This window comes from Phaenicophaeus curvirostris, chromosome 1 (genome assembly GCF_032191515.1).
Source record: "Phaenicophaeus curvirostris isolate KB17595 chromosome 1, BPBGC_Pcur_1.0, whole genome shotgun sequence".
In the NCBI taxonomy this organism is placed as follows: Eukaryota; Metazoa; Chordata; class Aves; order Cuculiformes; family Cuculidae; genus Phaenicophaeus; species Phaenicophaeus curvirostris.
The window spans coordinates 66,566,482-66,583,464 of NC_091392.1; the positions used below are offsets into that span (position 1 = coordinate 66,566,482).

General features: G+C 45.3%; 2 protein-coding genes across 30 annotated transcripts in view; one reads left to right on the plus strand and one right to left on the minus strand.

The window, feature by feature from the left end:
• CACNA1C (calcium voltage-gated channel subunit alpha1 C) overlaps nt 1–16,983 on the plus strand; it is a 480,521-nt gene that overhangs the window by 453,663 nt on the left and 9,875 nt on the right. For 12 of the 23 annotated variants that reach the window (XM_069861396.1, XM_069861462.1, XM_069861443.1 and 9 more), the window contains 10 exons: nt 1,306–1,371; nt 4,541–4,632; nt 5,403–5,568; nt 6,467–6,594; nt 8,476–8,572; nt 10,254–10,356; nt 12,532–12,633; nt 13,819–13,946; nt 15,077–15,211; nt 16,136–16,488. In XM_069861396.1, coding sequence (XP_069717497.1) covers nt 1,306–1,371; nt 4,541–4,632; nt 5,403–5,568; nt 6,467–6,594; nt 8,476–8,572; nt 10,254–10,356; nt 12,532–12,633; nt 13,819–13,946; nt 15,077–15,211; nt 16,136–16,488 — 1,370 coding nt within the window. Of the gene's footprint in view, nt 1–1,305; nt 1,372–4,540; nt 4,633–5,402; nt 5,569–6,466; nt 6,595–8,475; nt 8,573–10,253; nt 10,357–12,531; nt 12,634–13,818; nt 13,947–15,061; nt 15,212–16,135; nt 16,489–16,983 lie in introns of all 23 variants that reach the window. The other 11 variants (XM_069861296.1, XM_069861480.1, XM_069861314.1 and 8 more) reach the window with 1 other exon arrangement.
• Nucleotides 1–16,983, minus strand: part of MICAL3 (microtubule associated monooxygenase, calponin and LIM domain containing 3) — a 571,168-nt gene that overhangs the window by 35,892 nt on the left and 518,293 nt on the right. The gene's annotated exons all lie outside the window — the stretch shown is intronic.

The window sequence follows — 16,983 nt, forward strand, 5'->3', positions numbered from 1 at the left end:
GCACCTCAGGTGCTGTCTGAACATTATCCCAGGAGCTCTTCTTAGGTCTTGTGTGTGTCAAGGCCCAACTAGATCATCACATAGGATCAAGGGCCAATCCTGACCTGATGTATCTCCACTGACATTATGGAGTAACCATACACATTTGTCCAACCTCATAAAATACAGAGGAATACGCCCCTGAGCCTCAAGATTATGATTACAGACATCATTTAAAGGCTTGAATTTTTTGCTGTTTTAATATTCAGATCTCTTTTGGATTGTTTCTGCTGATCTTTGTCAAATCTCCATAGTGGTCAGTGAAAATTTCTCTTTGATTCTTCTATAGGATTAGCCCTGTTGAATTTAGGCCTAAGTACAAAATATGGCAATAATCTTATATTAAAAGAAATAGTAACACTGTAGGCCTTTTATACTCTGTGAAGGGTTTCTATACCCTGTGAAGTGGGGCATTCAAAATCCAGATCAGGGACTGTACTCACATTTTTGGGATTAATGTGAGTATTAATTGCCTCTGAAGTAAGGTCTGGAAATCTCTAGCCTGAACACTACATATTTCAAAAACAACAGAGTAAAAAAATCCTTCTCAAAAGCCTGAGCCTGTGAGGTCCTGAGCTGTACCCTTGACTCCTGTTAGTGGCAGAGGAAAAGGACAGCACTCAAGACTTTGCTGATCACATTGCCCTCTTCCTTAGGAGGCAGCTGTGCCTATTGGGGCTCTGCCTTTCCTCTTCAGTAGCTGATCACGGACACTTAGTGCATTGCGCACACCATCACAGACTCCTGACACTGAACAGGGAACCAAGCTGATGCTGCTTTAGGTACTTAGGATGCTGCCAGCCGTTGCAGCAGAAATCTTGAATTTGGATCTTGGCAACTGTTGCATTTTATATTTCACCAGACTGGTTCCAGGAAAAAAAAAAAAAGAAAATCACATTTCCATTAGTACTATAATAGTACTGACTATGAGAAATTTCTCCTCTTGGTAAGCAGCAGTGGACACTGGTTTTGCCCTCGCTTGTCTCACTCCGTCAAGGGCAGGACTGACTTGAAAGCAACATAGTTAAACCAGCAGAGTCAGAGCCTGCCTGAGCTGGGTGGTAGCAGGGTGGTGGCGGGGAGGGCAAGCAAATGTGGGCCTGTAGAGGCATCTAGTGGCCATCTGGACAAATTACAGACTCCACGTTTGGGGCCAGCCTCTGCCCAATTTCCCAAAGCCAGAAGCATGAACCAAACTCTAGCGTGCCAGGCTCGGCGGAGACACACTGCTCTCTTTTTTTTTTTTTTTTTCTTTTCCATTTCTAGGCTCTCCCTTATGTGGCTCTTTTAATAGTGATGTTGTTCTTCATCTATGCTGTGATCGGGATGCAGGTAAGTGATGCTAAAGAGCTCAGTTGTGTCTGTCTTCTCCTGTTAGAGTTTTGGTAGCTCACTTATAAAGTAATTAGACCAATGTATGGTTTTAGGGACTTACAAGAATGTCTTCACTCAGTAAGGTAAGATGGCAGCTAACCCTGGTTGGAAAACATTGTCTGCCTATGCACTTCCAACAGAAGCACAACACACTCTTGAAAAAAAATTACCCATTAAATGGCAGAATGCAATATGCAAACAGTAAAAGACCCGTGCCTGCCCTCCACAGTCTCAAAGGAATACCCAGCAGTGGTAGCAAAGATTTACTGGCTCACTCATTGGTTCAAAATAGTTGTTTAAATGGGCTTATGGCAATGTTGCACTGAACAAACCCAATTTTTCTCTTGCATTGCTTTCATACTGGTGTAGTTTCCACCGAGTTGTAAAGAGAAGCTTTTGATTCACATCCGTGAAGGTAAATGTAGGATCAGACCCAACGTACTGACACTCTGTATTTATGCCAATTCTTCAGGAAGCTGCACCAATACAATACCCTATTCAGTTGACAAAATTAACTTGGAACCAGCCTGAGCATTCAACTGTGTAAGAAACTGATGCCGCATACAGACCATTGAAGAAAGCAAGTGGTATAGGCACCGTCTGTGACAGTCCCAGCCTCATTTGTTGTGCTGCTTTTCAAACTAAGCTTCGCTTTCCACTTTGGTGTTAATCAAAGATCTCGAGACAAGTCAGCCATCTGGGACCAGGGACCAGAGTATAGAAAGGCATCGCATAATTGCTTCCAGAGGTCTTCAAACATGACAGGCTTCTTTGTTTCACAATGTGGACAGAATTTGTAACAAAAATCATCTGACCTCTCTGACCTTGTTTTAATTTGTTTCCTGTTATTGCAATCTCATCTTTTCGCAGGCTCGGTCTACCTTCCCCCAGTTCGAAAGATGAAACTAATCTTTCCTTGAATTATCACAGGTTATCTCAGCTGCCCCCAGTAATTGCAGCTGTCGTTTAGTCTACTAAACTGTTACTGTAAACTTGCCAGTTTTCCCTGTAATACCTAACTAGCGCAAATGGCCACTATCTTACAGGATTACCTGTGCTATACAGAAAATCACTTGAGAGTATTATGTTAGTGTTACGTAGCTACATGAAGCATTAAAAATGGCTTCTAAGCACCCACACAGATGGGGTCTACAGTGATCGGAGCACTGCCAAGGCTAGATATTTTTTTCTGTAATTCTACTCCCGTTTCTGTCAGCTATTTCTAAGTTGGCTATTTAATCTTTGGCTTATGTTCAAGCCTCTGTTTTAATCATCTCAGCAGCCTGAAGATCATACATCTGTCTTTCACACTGATCTGTATTACTAGATTGCTTCCTGCCCTCCTGTCTTCCAATGAGAAAACCAACTTTTCTCATTTTCCCTTTTTGCTTAGAGCCCACAGACCTGTTATCATCAATTTTTGTCCAAATGGCATTTCAGATACTTTGTGTGCTGCTTTCTTCAATGTGCTGACACATAGAGTTCCCTCACACACAGGGATACATAAGAAGGAAAATCCTTCCTCACTCCATTAAGCAGCTACCTTGAAAGACTAGCTATACCAAATCTGACAAAAAACATAAGAATTTCCCACATATAGGAGACCTATCACTTATCTCCTGCCCTGACTTGGAGCGTAAAAACATTCAAGCCTTGCTACATAGTTTGCCCAAGTGGAAAAATCCAAATTAGTGCTGATGGATGAAGCTACTCATATCACGGCCCAGGAGGCACAGACTGGAGAGGCCGTGAGAGAGGAATCTCTACCTACAGCTACTCGTAAGTGCCTAAAGCAAAGCACCCACAGTAGCTGCCACCAGTGCCTTGTTTGAGGGAAGCTGGAAGGTTGAAAGGCGAATCAGGCTTCCAGCATGGCAAATTCTTTTGCCTACACTCGCTTGAAATGAAAAACACGGGCTGGCTGAGCTCAAAACTGCCTCTGAGCATTTAAACTGTCATCCTGCTCCGCCTCAGTGCAGCTGGGTCTGTCACTGCTACCCACAGCGTGGGGGCAGCCAGGGTTGGGAAGGGCCCTCATACCCATGAGGAACCTCTGCAGGAAGCCTGCCATGTACAGACCCTCCCTCCCATCTGGCACGGCCTCCCCGCCATTGTCTCTGCGCTTCTCCCCACGTCATTGTTTCTCTTGGGGTGTTAATTATCAGTGACATTTGCTTGAAAAGAAGCTCCATGTTCTCTGGGAGCTGCTCTGTTCCTGCTGCTCGTTTTGGCCACGAGATTACAGCTCTCAGTCCTTGAGCTCTCTGTCACATTGCTATCGATGGGGAATAAATAGTCCTGACTGACTACGCTGTGCAGAGACCTTTCTGCTAGGCAAGGTTTGTTAAGCTCTCAGTCCCAGTGCCTGAAAATACCAAAGTTATATAAGACTTTTTCAAAGAACCCTGAAACTCACCTGCACTGGGGACTTCACATCGAAGGGCAAGCCCCTAAAACATTTGTTGATGGTCGCACTCTTCATGCTGTGGCTGGATGAACTAGTTGATACAGCGACAGTTGGTTGAGCATGGAAGGAAGGTGTAAGCTGTCCTTGTCTGGGCAAATCTAGTCATCACCTTCACACTGCAGCATTCTGGGGGTCCCTGAAACACCTGCTGGTGACAAGAACGGCTGCTAGAAGGGCAGGCATTTATGCAATTTCCAGATACAAGGCAATGCACTTCGCACTGTTTGGGAAGACACAAGGCACCCCACAGAATTGGAAGCTCAAGGCTTTGCAGCTGCCAGTCTTTTGCTGTCATTTTCTCCTGCTGAAGACAGATAAGCAATGAAAGAAGGAGCCTTATTGATTTGTTTCAGCTGGACCCCCTCCTTGTTAAAATAAGGCCCCATATCACGTGTTCACAGTGTGTGAACTAAGAATGGATGTCTTGTTTTTACCAAAAGATGCCTCCTCTTACAATATGAGTGCTTTTCTGGGAAAAAGCACATAGCAAGCACAAGCAAGGGAAGCAACAGCAAGTATGGAAGACCCATGGAAACATTTTTTAAGAGAAGAACAGATTCTGTTCTATATCAGGGTCAGGGTGAGGCCAAGAGCTACAGGTGACAAAAAAGTTTGGGGATTTTGCAAGGCTAACCTGAAAAGAACTCTGCTTTCTGCCAGGTGTTTGGTAAAATTGCGCTGAATGATACCACAGAAATCAACCGCAACAACAACTTCCAGACGTTCCCCCAGGCAGTGCTGCTGCTTTTCAGGTGGGTATCTGACAACTCTGGATTGTGTCAGTCTGGGAACACGATTCCTCTACTCTTGGGCACAGCCTATCTCCTTCTACCTTGTCATGCTCACGAGGTGAGTAGAAACTTGTTATCTCTTAGCAGGGGAGCCTAGGAGTTGCATCAGATGAAAGGACTGGTCCATTAAGCCTTGTACCCTATCAGCAGACACTGGCCAACTGTGGAGGGAGGCAAGTCTTCCCACTCAGAAGGAAGTTAGCCAGTTTTCAGTGCTCTGAAATGTTGATGTTCATCACAACCTCCTCCTTTTGCTCAAATTGAGCCAGTACTGCTTCCATTTTATTTTAGCAGGAAAAGCGACATGAGCTCCCACTTGTGCTTTGGCATGACCGTGCCCACCTCAGCTTAGCACATCATCCAGCTCCAGCTGTAGTGAGGTGTGCTGGGACCAGGGAGGGGTGTTGAAGGGGTGAGGAGTTGGCAGAAATTCAACACTCACTTCTCATTTTCAAGTTTTTCCATGTGCTGGTTGGAGCATGATAGCCCCATACCCAGACTAGGCAAAGCCAGTCAGGAACAACATGCTGATGATAACATCAAAGCCAAAAAGAGGAGCAGGATATACCAATGTATGTCAAAGCCCAGCCACCAGTCTAAGTTGTTCTTAAACTGACCTCAGTGACACAATTCCCATTAATGTTCATGGGAGCAAGAACAGGTTGCTAATGTGCTGGTCTCTCTCACGTCAAAGGTCACCGCTGTCTTTCCTTGCTCTTTGCCATGCCCAGGTGTGCCACTGGTGAGGCCTGGCAGGAAATCATGCTGGCGTGTCTCCCAGACAAGAAGTGCGATCCAGAGTCGGAGCCAGCAAACTCCACTGAAGCCGACCACTCCTGTGGCAGCAGCTTCGCTGTCTTCTATTTCATCAGCTTCTACATGCTCTGTGCCTTCCTGGTGAGTTTGTCCCAGGAACCAAAACTTGTCTTCTGTCAGTATGAGCCCCTGCCTCACCAGGTATCAGCACTGCACAGCAGATGAATGATCTCAAAGAGGGGAAATCTTCCCATGGGGTCTTTCCAAGCAGCAACTTTTCAGTGACAACAACCTCTGGTCACTGCCATTCCTGCCTCCCTCCAGCTCTGTGGGATGCTCTGCTTCCAAACCCAATCCTTTGTATACAGCAGAGGAGCACTATTCCCCCCTCCCTCTCAATGAGAAAACCAAATTAGCGTGTTGTGGGCTGTGCTGAGGCTAGCAACGCCTCAGCCACACTTCCCACCTTCCCTCCTACCTTCCTTCTGGCTGCTGAGCAGCTTTTTCTTCCCCTGCCAGCAGCAATGACTGTGAGAATACACATATCCCACTTGCATCTGCTCTGTGTTGGCAGTGCAGCATTGCTCAGAGCAATAGCACATGCTCTGCAGCTGGCATCAGTGCGCAAAACTCTCCCAGTGAACAGCAGCAACATTTTGAAAGTTTTGGTCTTGGGCCAGAAGAAGGGACTTTTATCTCAGCTCCACTGCCTGTAGAGGATAAATCCCAGGTTTTCCTGTCACTACCGCATTCCTCTGGGCAAAGACACAGATAAATAAAAAGCCACCACAGTATGTCTGAGCATTTGGCAAGCTTGGGCCTCTTCCATTCAGAAGGAAAGAGAAAAATGTGACCAGCTGAGAAGATCCCACCTCTGGGATCTTTAAATTTAGACTGGGGTGCTGGCATGGGGGAACAGGAAACCCACCTCCAATGGCTTCCTAATTTTATGAGTCCAAATCCAAACCTCAAATGGAGAACCCAGTGAAGTCTACTGTTACCTGCCTCATCCATCAAGTCACCTCTGTCTTGTTTGCAGATCATCAATCTTTTTGTAGCCGTTATAATGGATAACTTTGATTACCTGACGCGGGACTGGTCCATTTTAGGACCACACCACCTGGATGAGTTTAAAAGGATTTGGGCAGAGTATGATCCTGAAGCCAAGTAAGTAACCCAACCTGGATATCAGAGTTCCTCAGGAGAACAAGCCTGTTATTTACTGTTCTCTAGATCGTGTGCAGTAAGTGTCATGTTCCTCACACAAGACTTCTTTTTCTGCAAAAATCCTAAAATGGGTACCTCCACAAGGATTTGCTGGTGAAACCATAAGCCAGCAGTGCAAGGATACGTAGAAAAATCTCAGCATTTAGGCTGCACTGTTACCTGGCAGGACATTGCTTCACTTTAAGTTAGGGGGAGATAAAGACTGTTTGGAAAGAGCAGCAGGAAATTGAGTAAAGGAGGTTAGAGTGTTAGTTTATTGTTTCGCGTGTTTGGGATATTGAGCTGTGAGTCTTAATATTTGGCTTTCTACTCACAGTAGAGCTGCTGTGCTCAAGGCTCCCTTTTGTCATTTGTCATATAGGCCCATCACAACCTGTACCTTCACATGGCTGCGTTACATTGTCTGCAGGGTTATTCACATCAGCAGACTTGCAGGGATTTAAAGTTACACAAGAACAACTCGCACAAGAGCTTAACTGACATTGAGTATTATCTGCTCTGTTTGACACATGCTTAGGCTTAAAGTGCACTTAGATCTCTGTGACATTACCATGCATTTGACAGTTATAATTGCAAAGCCCCCTTCATAATGCAAAAACTGTGGAAAGAGACCTGAGTGTAAACTAAAAGTAGAACTCTTTAGGAAACATGATGTCAAAATTAATTTGGGCTCAGGTTCTGCAATACGTGACTGCATGTCACAGTATCAGAGTGATACATAAATTGAAACCTTTCTTCTCATCCATGGCAACTGCCCAGAGAGACCTTTAATATGGATAGGGGATAAGCACAGAATTCTAATCAATATACTGTTTGTTAACAAAACAGATGCTACTATTTGTGCTTGTTTGAAGGCAAGACTGCAGTGTTTGAAGCTATATTATAGATAGCTGCTCAGTCCAAATGACATCCTATTCCTTCTCATCTATAAATGGGAAGCTCTTTTTTTACCTCTTCCCTAGCCATGTCTCATGATTGAAGCCTCACCTCTGGCTCTGGTAGCTCTCCTCCCTCCATGAGATGCCATTTACAGAACGTAAAAGAAACCCAGCTGCTGCTGTGGATGAAGTTCAGCACTTTGTTTTGCACTGGCTCCAGTGACAGCCTAAAGCATAAACAAGTATCAAAAGACAGTGTCTTGGGGCTATTTATTTGGGAGTTAAAGCACGAGGAAAAAAAAAGAGAGACTCATTGCACTTCTGTGCATGTTGTAGCCCTAAGACCGACAGGTAAACAAGCAGCCATGGATTTTGAGCAGGTCAGTGGTGAGAGGATAACCACGAATTGTCCATTCCTGTACTAAGGAACTGTAACATTCAAAACACTGAAGTAAATTCCTGTGAGTATTGACTCATGTATGACTGACAGCAGGATTTTCTGTACCAGTAGAAGTTATATGAGTGCTGGGCAAATCCTGAGGAATCATAAAATCATAGAATGGTTTGAGTTGGAAGGGACCTTAGAGGTCATCCAGTTTCAATGCCCCTGCTATGGGCAAGACACCTTCCACTGGATCAGGTTGCTCAAAGCCTCATCCAACCTGGCCTTGAACACCTCCAGGGATGGGGCATCCATGACTTCTCTGGACAACCTGTTCCAGTGTCTCACATTAAAAATTTTCATCCTAATACCTAATCTGAATCTCCCCGCTGAATGTGAGAAGCCTGAAATAATGCCTTCAGCTATGCCTGGGCTACAGAGAGTGGCAGCGCATGGTCGGAAAGATCTCAGTGACTGTCGCAGCTGCATCCGCACTCCGCAGGTGGATCAGCAGGTCACCCCATGGGAAGGATGCAACCCTCACTGCGCTTTCTTCTCTAGGGGACGGATCAAACACTTGGACGTGGTGACACTACTCCGGCGGATTCAGCCCCCTCTCGGCTTCGGGAAGCTCTGCCCTCACCGGGTGGCTTGTAAAGTAAGGGTCAGGGAAGGTGGGGAGTCGCAACTAAATAGCCTGTGGTGGCATTTTATAGCCTGGGAGCAGGAGTGGGTCGGGAGCGTGGACTGCACAGCCAGCAAACAGCACGTGTTTGAACCAGTCCCCCAGCTGCCCCGCGCCTCTCCCTGGCTCCTTTGGGAGGTGACAACTCAGCCCAGGGCCAGAGGGTCCCCAGCAGGAGGGTTGCTGCTGGTCAGAGACAGCAGCTCAGCTCCAGCCTGCTCTCCAGCCAGGAGAGCATCCATGCAAACAATAGCTCTCCAACAGCGAGCGCTGAGTCAACGCATGTCTGCGTGTCTGTGGTGTCAAACACAGGTCCCACAAGAGATTAATACAGACAGGGCAAGTAAAAATACCTCTGAGATTTAATTTGGGCGAAGCGGTGCACCAAAACCCTTTCATTCTTGCATAAACAAGTGACAGATATTAAATAGCAGGGTGAGCATGGTGTTAAAATACAGAAAGGTCAAGAACAAATATTCTGTGAAAATGTCTCACTTGTTTCTTTGGTTGTGAGACGCCAATCTATGAAAAAGGACTCTCTGTAGTGAATAATGGCATGTGCATAATCTTTCTGCTTTCTTCACTTGAAGTTCTTTTTTCATCACATCGCAAATCCCAGAGTTTGTATATGAAACTTGCAGTTGTTTTTTACATCAAACTCAGCAAAATACAAAGTCTGGGGTCTGTATACAGAAATATATGACTCTGTGGCCTTCTGCCAATCCCTTTCAGTCTGCTGTCTCACAATTGTTTGTTGTCTCGATCTGATTCCAACCCCACAGTCTGTGATTGCAGTGGCAGCGATGGTGGGTGACATCCTTTCCTCCAGTTTCATACTGAACCTGCCTGTCGCTTGAAAGTGACCTCAAACAAATCGACTCCCGAAAGCCTTACAGTTCAAACCAAGTCCCTAGTGCCTTACCTTCTGAGACAGAAGTGAGCACATAAGATCTGTGACTCTGCCACATCTGTCTCAGATATATGTTGTTGGTCTCACTCAAGTTCACCCTGCAGCTGCAACAGTACTCAGCGCTCACTCTCTGTCCTACATGGCTTTACAGAATTACTGCAGAGCTGATATAACCTTGTTTTAAAACGGAGAGGAGGAATAGCTAGATAAAGCAGACCAGCTTTATCCGGTTTGGTTAATCCCCTTTTTTCCAACCTGTCACCTAAAAGAAAGGTTCTGGCTCCCTGTTTATACACGTTTGCATCAGTCACAGCTTTAGTACAGGTGAGTTTGCAAGTGCCTCACGAGGCATCAAAAAAATCAGTTTGCTTCTGATAAGAGTAATAGGTGTAATTTAAAAGCAAAATGGTTTGAGGACTCGAAGAAACCTTGTCCATATAATACACTGTGGGCAAACTCCCACTGGCCACTGGGGAAAACAAAGGCTAGAAAGTGATAGCTGCACTGAAGAAAACAGAGTATTTAGCAATGGGAGAGAGACCCTAGAGCAAACACACACCATGGTTGGGACCATTGGTGGAAAGGACAAGTATTTTTATAAGTGTGTAACTAAATCCACAGGCCATGGGTGCGCACATAAGAGAGGTGGCAGGTCTGGAGAGTATCATGACGGCATAAGGAAGAGTTTGCTTCAGTCCATTTGTTGGCAATGTGAACATTCTCTTTCTTCTCCTTACTCCACAGCGCCTTGTCTCCATGAATATGCCACTGAACAGTGATGGGACTGTCATGTTCAATGCCACTCTCTTTGCGTTGGTCAGAACAGCACTGAGGATCAAGACAGAAGGTAAGAAACATGCCGACTGCAAGGCTGCAAAGGTAGCTGAGTGGTGTTCACACTGAAGTGTGCTGAGATGGAATACAACAATAAGGACATGTTGTGTAAAATGATCCCAGTTACGGTACAAAAAGCAATGTGAAGATAATTGGAGAAATAATATCATTTAGGGAGAGAAAACTGTTTCCAGTTACTTAGGAAGCTGGTGCTTCCCATGGTATCATCTCAGATTATTGATCACGTTCCTTACAACGGTCTCAAACTTAAAACGTTTTAGATCAATGTCTGCTCAAACAACAGTCAGGAGAAGGAAGAAGGGCAAAGAAGCCTCCTCTTGAGGAAAATGGCTGAGTAGCTGAGCCACTTTTACACTGCTGTTGCCACTGATCTTCCAATCTAAGGGAGGCGAAAGAGCTTGGACTCGAGGATCTCACCTCACTGAACTCCTCCTGTGCTTCCATTATCATGAGTTAACATCAGACTGTAGTGACAGTGGTGTTGCAGGCCTAAAGACAGATGAGAAGTAAAGGGAGTGTTAATAGCTTTGCATAGACCAACAGGTGTAGCTGGGGAAAGAAGACAAGATTTTGGGCTCAGCTTGTCCCCTCTCACCTATTGTAATGAAAGATACTGGTCCTAAGTCAAAACCTGTTTCGTGTATTAATTAGGTGCTCTAATAGTGTATGGGTTTGTAATTCACAGCTAAGCACCCCTGCCTCGGGAGTGGCTGCATCACATTTCAGGCAAGGGGAAAGAGAGACAAGCAGAACCCTAGCTTACTGTACACGGATTATTCTGACAGCTGAGCCAAAAAAAGGTGGTAAGATCAAAACATTATACGAAGGCCTTGAATGTTGTGCTAAACAGAATTTGGCTGCAGCCAAAGAGGGTCTACTGAGGAAAAGCCAGCCACAACCCCTGTAGGACATCTTGTGTCTTACAAAACAAAGACCCAGAAAGGACACAATTTTCTTGTCTGTCTTAGCCTCAAATTCCTGGAGTCATTGACAGTGAACTCCTGGGAAACCACCAAAAGCCTCAAACTGCTTGCCTGCTTGCTTTCTTGCCTTAGCAGGATCTTGTAAGTGGTTAGGGCAGGAGTTTGGAATTAGTCTTTCTGAGTCAGATTTCTACATTTGATGCTGTCGATCTGTTTCATCCTCAGCAAGTTAGTTAGTGTCCCCGTCTTCACTGCACCCTGTTTAAAGAGCTACTGGCATGCAGAACCCTGTGCAGCACACTGGGGAGCAATAAGAAAAGCTTCAGGAACAGCAACTTCAGGAGGAAAATACAGTGTTTTAGTACACACAGCAAGAGTAGAGAGCTTCAATTATAAGGCATTTGAATGTGTATAAATCAAGAAATAAAACTGAAAGTGAGTCATTTGGAAGGAAATGTGTACCTAGGAGGAAAGGATATAAACTGAATCCACTTCACTCGCTCTCAAAGGGGTAGTGTGTCTTGATTAATGTCTCACTTATCTCACAGCCCTTTGGAGGAACATGTTACGTCTAAGTTCAAACAGTTACCTAAAAGGCTTGTTATAGCCTATACTGATCTTCAGAGGAAAAACACAACTATCCTGGGACAGTCCTTTCAGCTGCATAGTGAAAGCCTTGCACATGCCTGGAGTGCCTTGTTAGAGCACTGCAGACTCTCCAAGGCAGACTCCTGGCACCGTGTGAAAAGCTTGAGATCTGCTGGGAGACAGGGATCGCAACAGGTAATTCCTGTGAAGTACTGCAAGCGGATCCAGGTCTTCAGATTTCTAGATACATCTTTGCCAGCCATTATTTCCTCAAGCTGTAGTTTTCCATTAACTGACCTCTATTCTCATCATATTTAGCCTTCACTGGATCTCAATTAAAATTTGAAGTGTTAAATAGGATTGTTGTTTTTCAGGATAAAGTAGCACCATGGTTCTGTTGTTTCCGGCTGTTACAGACTATCAATTAGTAGCACAGTCACCTTCCTACCCGGAGATGACTATGCATATTTAGGAAGAAGACCTCTTGCTGTTGAGAGGACTTTAGCAATGGTCAGAGCATCTCTTTACCTAAAACTTTCCACTATTGAAAAAGCTCTGATATTTTCCTACTAAGATTGCCATTGCCATGCCAGACACAAAATTGCTCCTCTGCAGGGCCTGCTTAATTCCAGTCTCTGATGATTTTCACCCTGCAGGTAACCTGGAGCAAGCCAACGAAGAGCTGAGAGCAATAATTAAGAAAATCTGGAAGCGCACCAGTATGAAGCTGCTGGACCAGGTGGTGCCCCCCGCTGGAGGTGAGTGCAGGATCTTGTCCCAGTCTCTGAATCTCACTGGGTTTTTTTCCCACCTGACATGTCCTACTGCCCTTCGTGATCATCAGGTGGAATATATGGGACAACCTTTCTTCTACCGGCTGTTACCTGTATGTCATCAGGCTGATATCTGTTTCTTCCTGTACTAACATAAATAACACATTCCTACCACAGAGGAACTAGGGAAGGAAGAAAAGGTTTATAAATAGGAGATAGAAACCTTTATTCCTAGATATTTCCCCAGTTTTGCCATAGGTATTTGCTCTCGTGGACATTACCTGGCACCTACTGTTACTTGGACATTATCTGTGCCTGAGGCAAGGGAAGCAGGCAGAGCTAAGTAGCTCTAAGGATGAGGATTTGGACTTCATCTAACTGCATAAGAGCCATGTCCTCATGCTAAAGTTAAGGATGCAGCTTCATCTCACAACCCCTTCATATGTAGCTAAGCTACATTTACTGTGGCATATAACCGTGTTCTTTTACTCTGAAGTCAGTGTTTGTCTTATAAAATGTCCAGCGGGTTTGGAGAAAGGAGGAGAGTTACCTGGATAAAAACTTAGTGCACATTTTGGCTCATTGACGGTTTGTACTGAATGGGAATACAGCAACACTCGCATTTCTGGGGTGTGATGGTCATTTGAGTTCATTCACACCCATGCTAGGCATAACCAGACAGAATTTCAATGCAGAGAAGGGCAGAGCCAGGTCTGAGATGGATGGTCAGTCAGATGCTCTTGGTGAGCCTGGACTCTGAGTACATTACCCCAGGCTATCACGAGACAGAGCAGCAGCGTGTGTTGATCCAGACTGGGAGGCTGCTTCTACAGCAAGATCCTATGTGGTCGACCAGTACCAGAGACTGATAAGGTCAGAAGCACTTCATCAAAAGCAACAAACATCCAGAGTTGCGTAGCTATAGGGGTTCTCTGCCAGCAGAGCCAGCCTATCCAAATGCCATGCACACACCTTCTCCCAACTACTTAGAGTAACTCTGGTTCTGGAGCAATCTCTTCCTTAAGCCCTGCATCCTGATGCTGTTAAAAGCAGAAATGTACAGCAGTACCTTGTGTTTCTGCTTTAAATGGCAAAGGTCACATTAGCAAATATACTGTTTAATAGCAGTTGCTTGTTTTGATTATTTTTTATTTTAATATCCCTTTGCAGATGACGAGGTGACAGTTGGCAAGTTCTACGCCACTTTCCTGATTCAGGAGTATTTCCGAAAGTTCAAGAAACGTAAAGAACAGGGACTGGTGGGCAAACCTTCCCAGCGCAACGCACTCTCCTTACAGGTGACAAACGGGCACAGGCTGGCTGGGGGTGGTACAGTAGAGGCATCTGACCCCACTTCCCTCTCAAGCTTTCTGGGGGCTGCGATGGGCTATACCCACTGGAAAGGAGCTTGTAGGCCTCTTGAATTACCACATCAATCCTTTTGGATACACACAAATGTGTCACAGGCGACACCCTTTAGCTCTGGAGGTGGAACACACAAGTGAGGTGTATCCATAATTTATCAATCTGATGCTAATATTTGAAATTTGGGTTCCTTTTGGAGAACTGATATGAAATGTCCAGCAGATATTTCTTTATTGCCACATTCATTCTACCCTTTCTGAGGAGATTCGGGGAGAGCATGTTGCAAGGAGTCGAAATCAGTTCAAAAGCCAAAAGCACACCTGGATGCCAAGGCCATCCAACAGATGGGTGTAAGGATCTGAGACCTGGGATCTGTTCACTCTTGTGCTACAAGTTCACTGGGTGGACTACCAGATTGTGTGAAAGAGTGAGAAAGCTCCATTGACTGTACATGCAGCGTCATTTATGCCTGTTGAGTGTAGAGTAAGGAAGAAGGGTGACTGGAGCTCCAGCAAGCTGAGAAGTGCTGTGTCACAGGCACAGATACAGGATGAGGTCTCAGAATACCCACAGCATACCTTCCTGGATGGACCCCCTGGAATGGATTCCAGTCAGTGAGGCATTTGAGGACTGTCCAGGTCCAGATGCTAGAAGTTTAGCTATTAAATCCATATTTAAGCTGCTGATTAAAGAGAAGATATTTTCACAGGTGCCAAGTACATGGCTAGGCTGGAATTGTGGCTGCTCTAAGGCTTGTCGTTGTTGATCTGAGAACCCAGAGTTTAAAGCATGCAGACTTGCTTAGTCAAGCCTGTGGATTATTGTCTGTGTCCTATTGTGATGAAGCAGGGGACTAGCAACAAACATTCCTTGGTTGGATAGCTAAGAGTTTCTCCCTTTCTAAGTTGGAGAGGAAAGAACAAACTTTTGTGGTGGTTTTGTAGGAGCTGGGGATGCTGTATTAAGTAAAGGGGCTCCATAGTGCTTAGATAAAAATAACACTGCTTTTATTTCTTATGTACCCACTCGGAGATATGAAGCTCTGTAGTTTGCTGTTTTGCAGGCTGGTTTGCGCACACTTCACGACATTGGGCCAGAGATCCGACGAGCAATTTCTGGAGACCTGACAGCTGAAGAAGAGCTAGATAAGGCCATGAAAGAAGCTGTTTCTGCTGCCTCTGAAGATGATATCTTCCGGGTAGGTGGTGAATGTGTTTACAAGCTGAGACTAGACCAGGAGCTGAGCTCTGAGTGCTATATTCTCTTTCATATATTCTGTATTTCACCTGGGCCCTCGTTCTTGTTTTCTAGACCCTTCTGGAAAACAAAATGGTAGACTCAGAGTGCCAGGTCCTGAGATTTTTGTACAATTTTTGTCCGATTTTCTTCTCAATGGAAGTTTCCAAAACAGATGGTTTTAGTCATCTTACAGTTCGCAGAGCAGCAGCAAGGCACAATTCAGCTTTTTGTTCACTCCTCCTTTCAGTGGCACAAGTAGCATCCTTCCGAAAAGTACACCAGAACCCAATACAGTTCCTATGAAAGGAGGAAATTTTCTGAGCAGATTACCTAAATCTTCTCTTTCTTACTTAATTCATATTTCTTGTAATTGTCTCTTCTGGTAGTATTTCCTCTCCTTTGGGATTTTCCTCCATTCTTTATAGAAAGATACCATCTGTCCCTTTCATTATTCATCATCTAAATAATACATAACTGGCCCATTAAATCTTTCTTCATTTGTTCCTAAAGGTGCTTAATAGTTTCTGGTGCCCTTCTCAAATTCCATCTTATGTCTAAAAGGCGCTTTGCAACTGCACTGTCAAAACTGAGGGCAGTTACCTGATTCTTGCATCCCTAACCAGTCCTGCTCTCACAAGACTGGTGCAGAGGCACCTTTGCCTCACCTGTGCATCTCGACAGGCCTCTGAAATATCTTAGAAAGCTAAAGCTTTCACAGGCTGTGTGTAAAGGTGCTCATGCGTGATCCTCTGGCAGAGAGAGCACCAGTGCCGTCATGCAAGCTTTGGTCCTCACTTTTTTCCCTCAACAGGCAAAGCAGAAAACATGGTCCTGACATGTCTTCTTACTCACAAAGGGAAAATCATTTCTGTTTCTCTGACAGAGAGCAGGAGGCTTGTTTGGAAACCACGTCAGCTATTACCAAAGTGATGGCAGGAGCGCATTCCCCCAGACATTCACCACCCAGCGACCTTTGCACATCAATAAGTCTGGCAACAACCAGGGAGATACCGAGTCTCCATCTCATGAGAAGCTGGTGGACTCCACCTTCACTCCCAGCAGCTACTCATCTTCAGGCTCTAATGCCAACATCAACAATGCCAACAACACTGCCCTGTGCCGCTTCCCCAGCCCTCCCAGCTACCCCAGCACTGTCAGCACAGTGGAAGGCCATGCAGCCCCCTTGTCACCCACCATATGCGTGCAAGAGGCGCCTTGGAAACTACCTTCCAAAAGGTAAGCTTCACAATAGAGAGCGGGTGAAGGGACCAGGGAGAGGAACACGCATGCAAACGCCAGAGCACTGCTGAAGTCACCCTCCAGACGTTGCCCAGCCTGCAGCCTGGATTGGTTCTCTGCTTGTGCCAAAGCCCGCGGTGCATCAGTTGACCACTGAAAAGAAGCAATACTTTCACTGGCTGAACACACTTCATTTCTTTGGGCTACATCACGCAGAAACCTTTGTAAGAACCAAAGGAGCCTTGTTTATCCCTCCTTCACCACAGGGAGGTGTTTTATCAACTGGTAACTGAAGGAGAGAGAGACTGCAGTTCATCTCTTAAGCACCCAATAGGGAGCTTTGTGGAAGAGAGTGTTTTTTTCTTTCAGTGGGTCACATCCCCACAGGTGCTGCCAAAGGCATCCTGGGAGGAGGGAGGCAAGGTTTTTAGAAATGTGATACTGTGCAAAGCAAAGAAAATCCCCTTCTCTGGACGGCTTTCAGGCTGACTA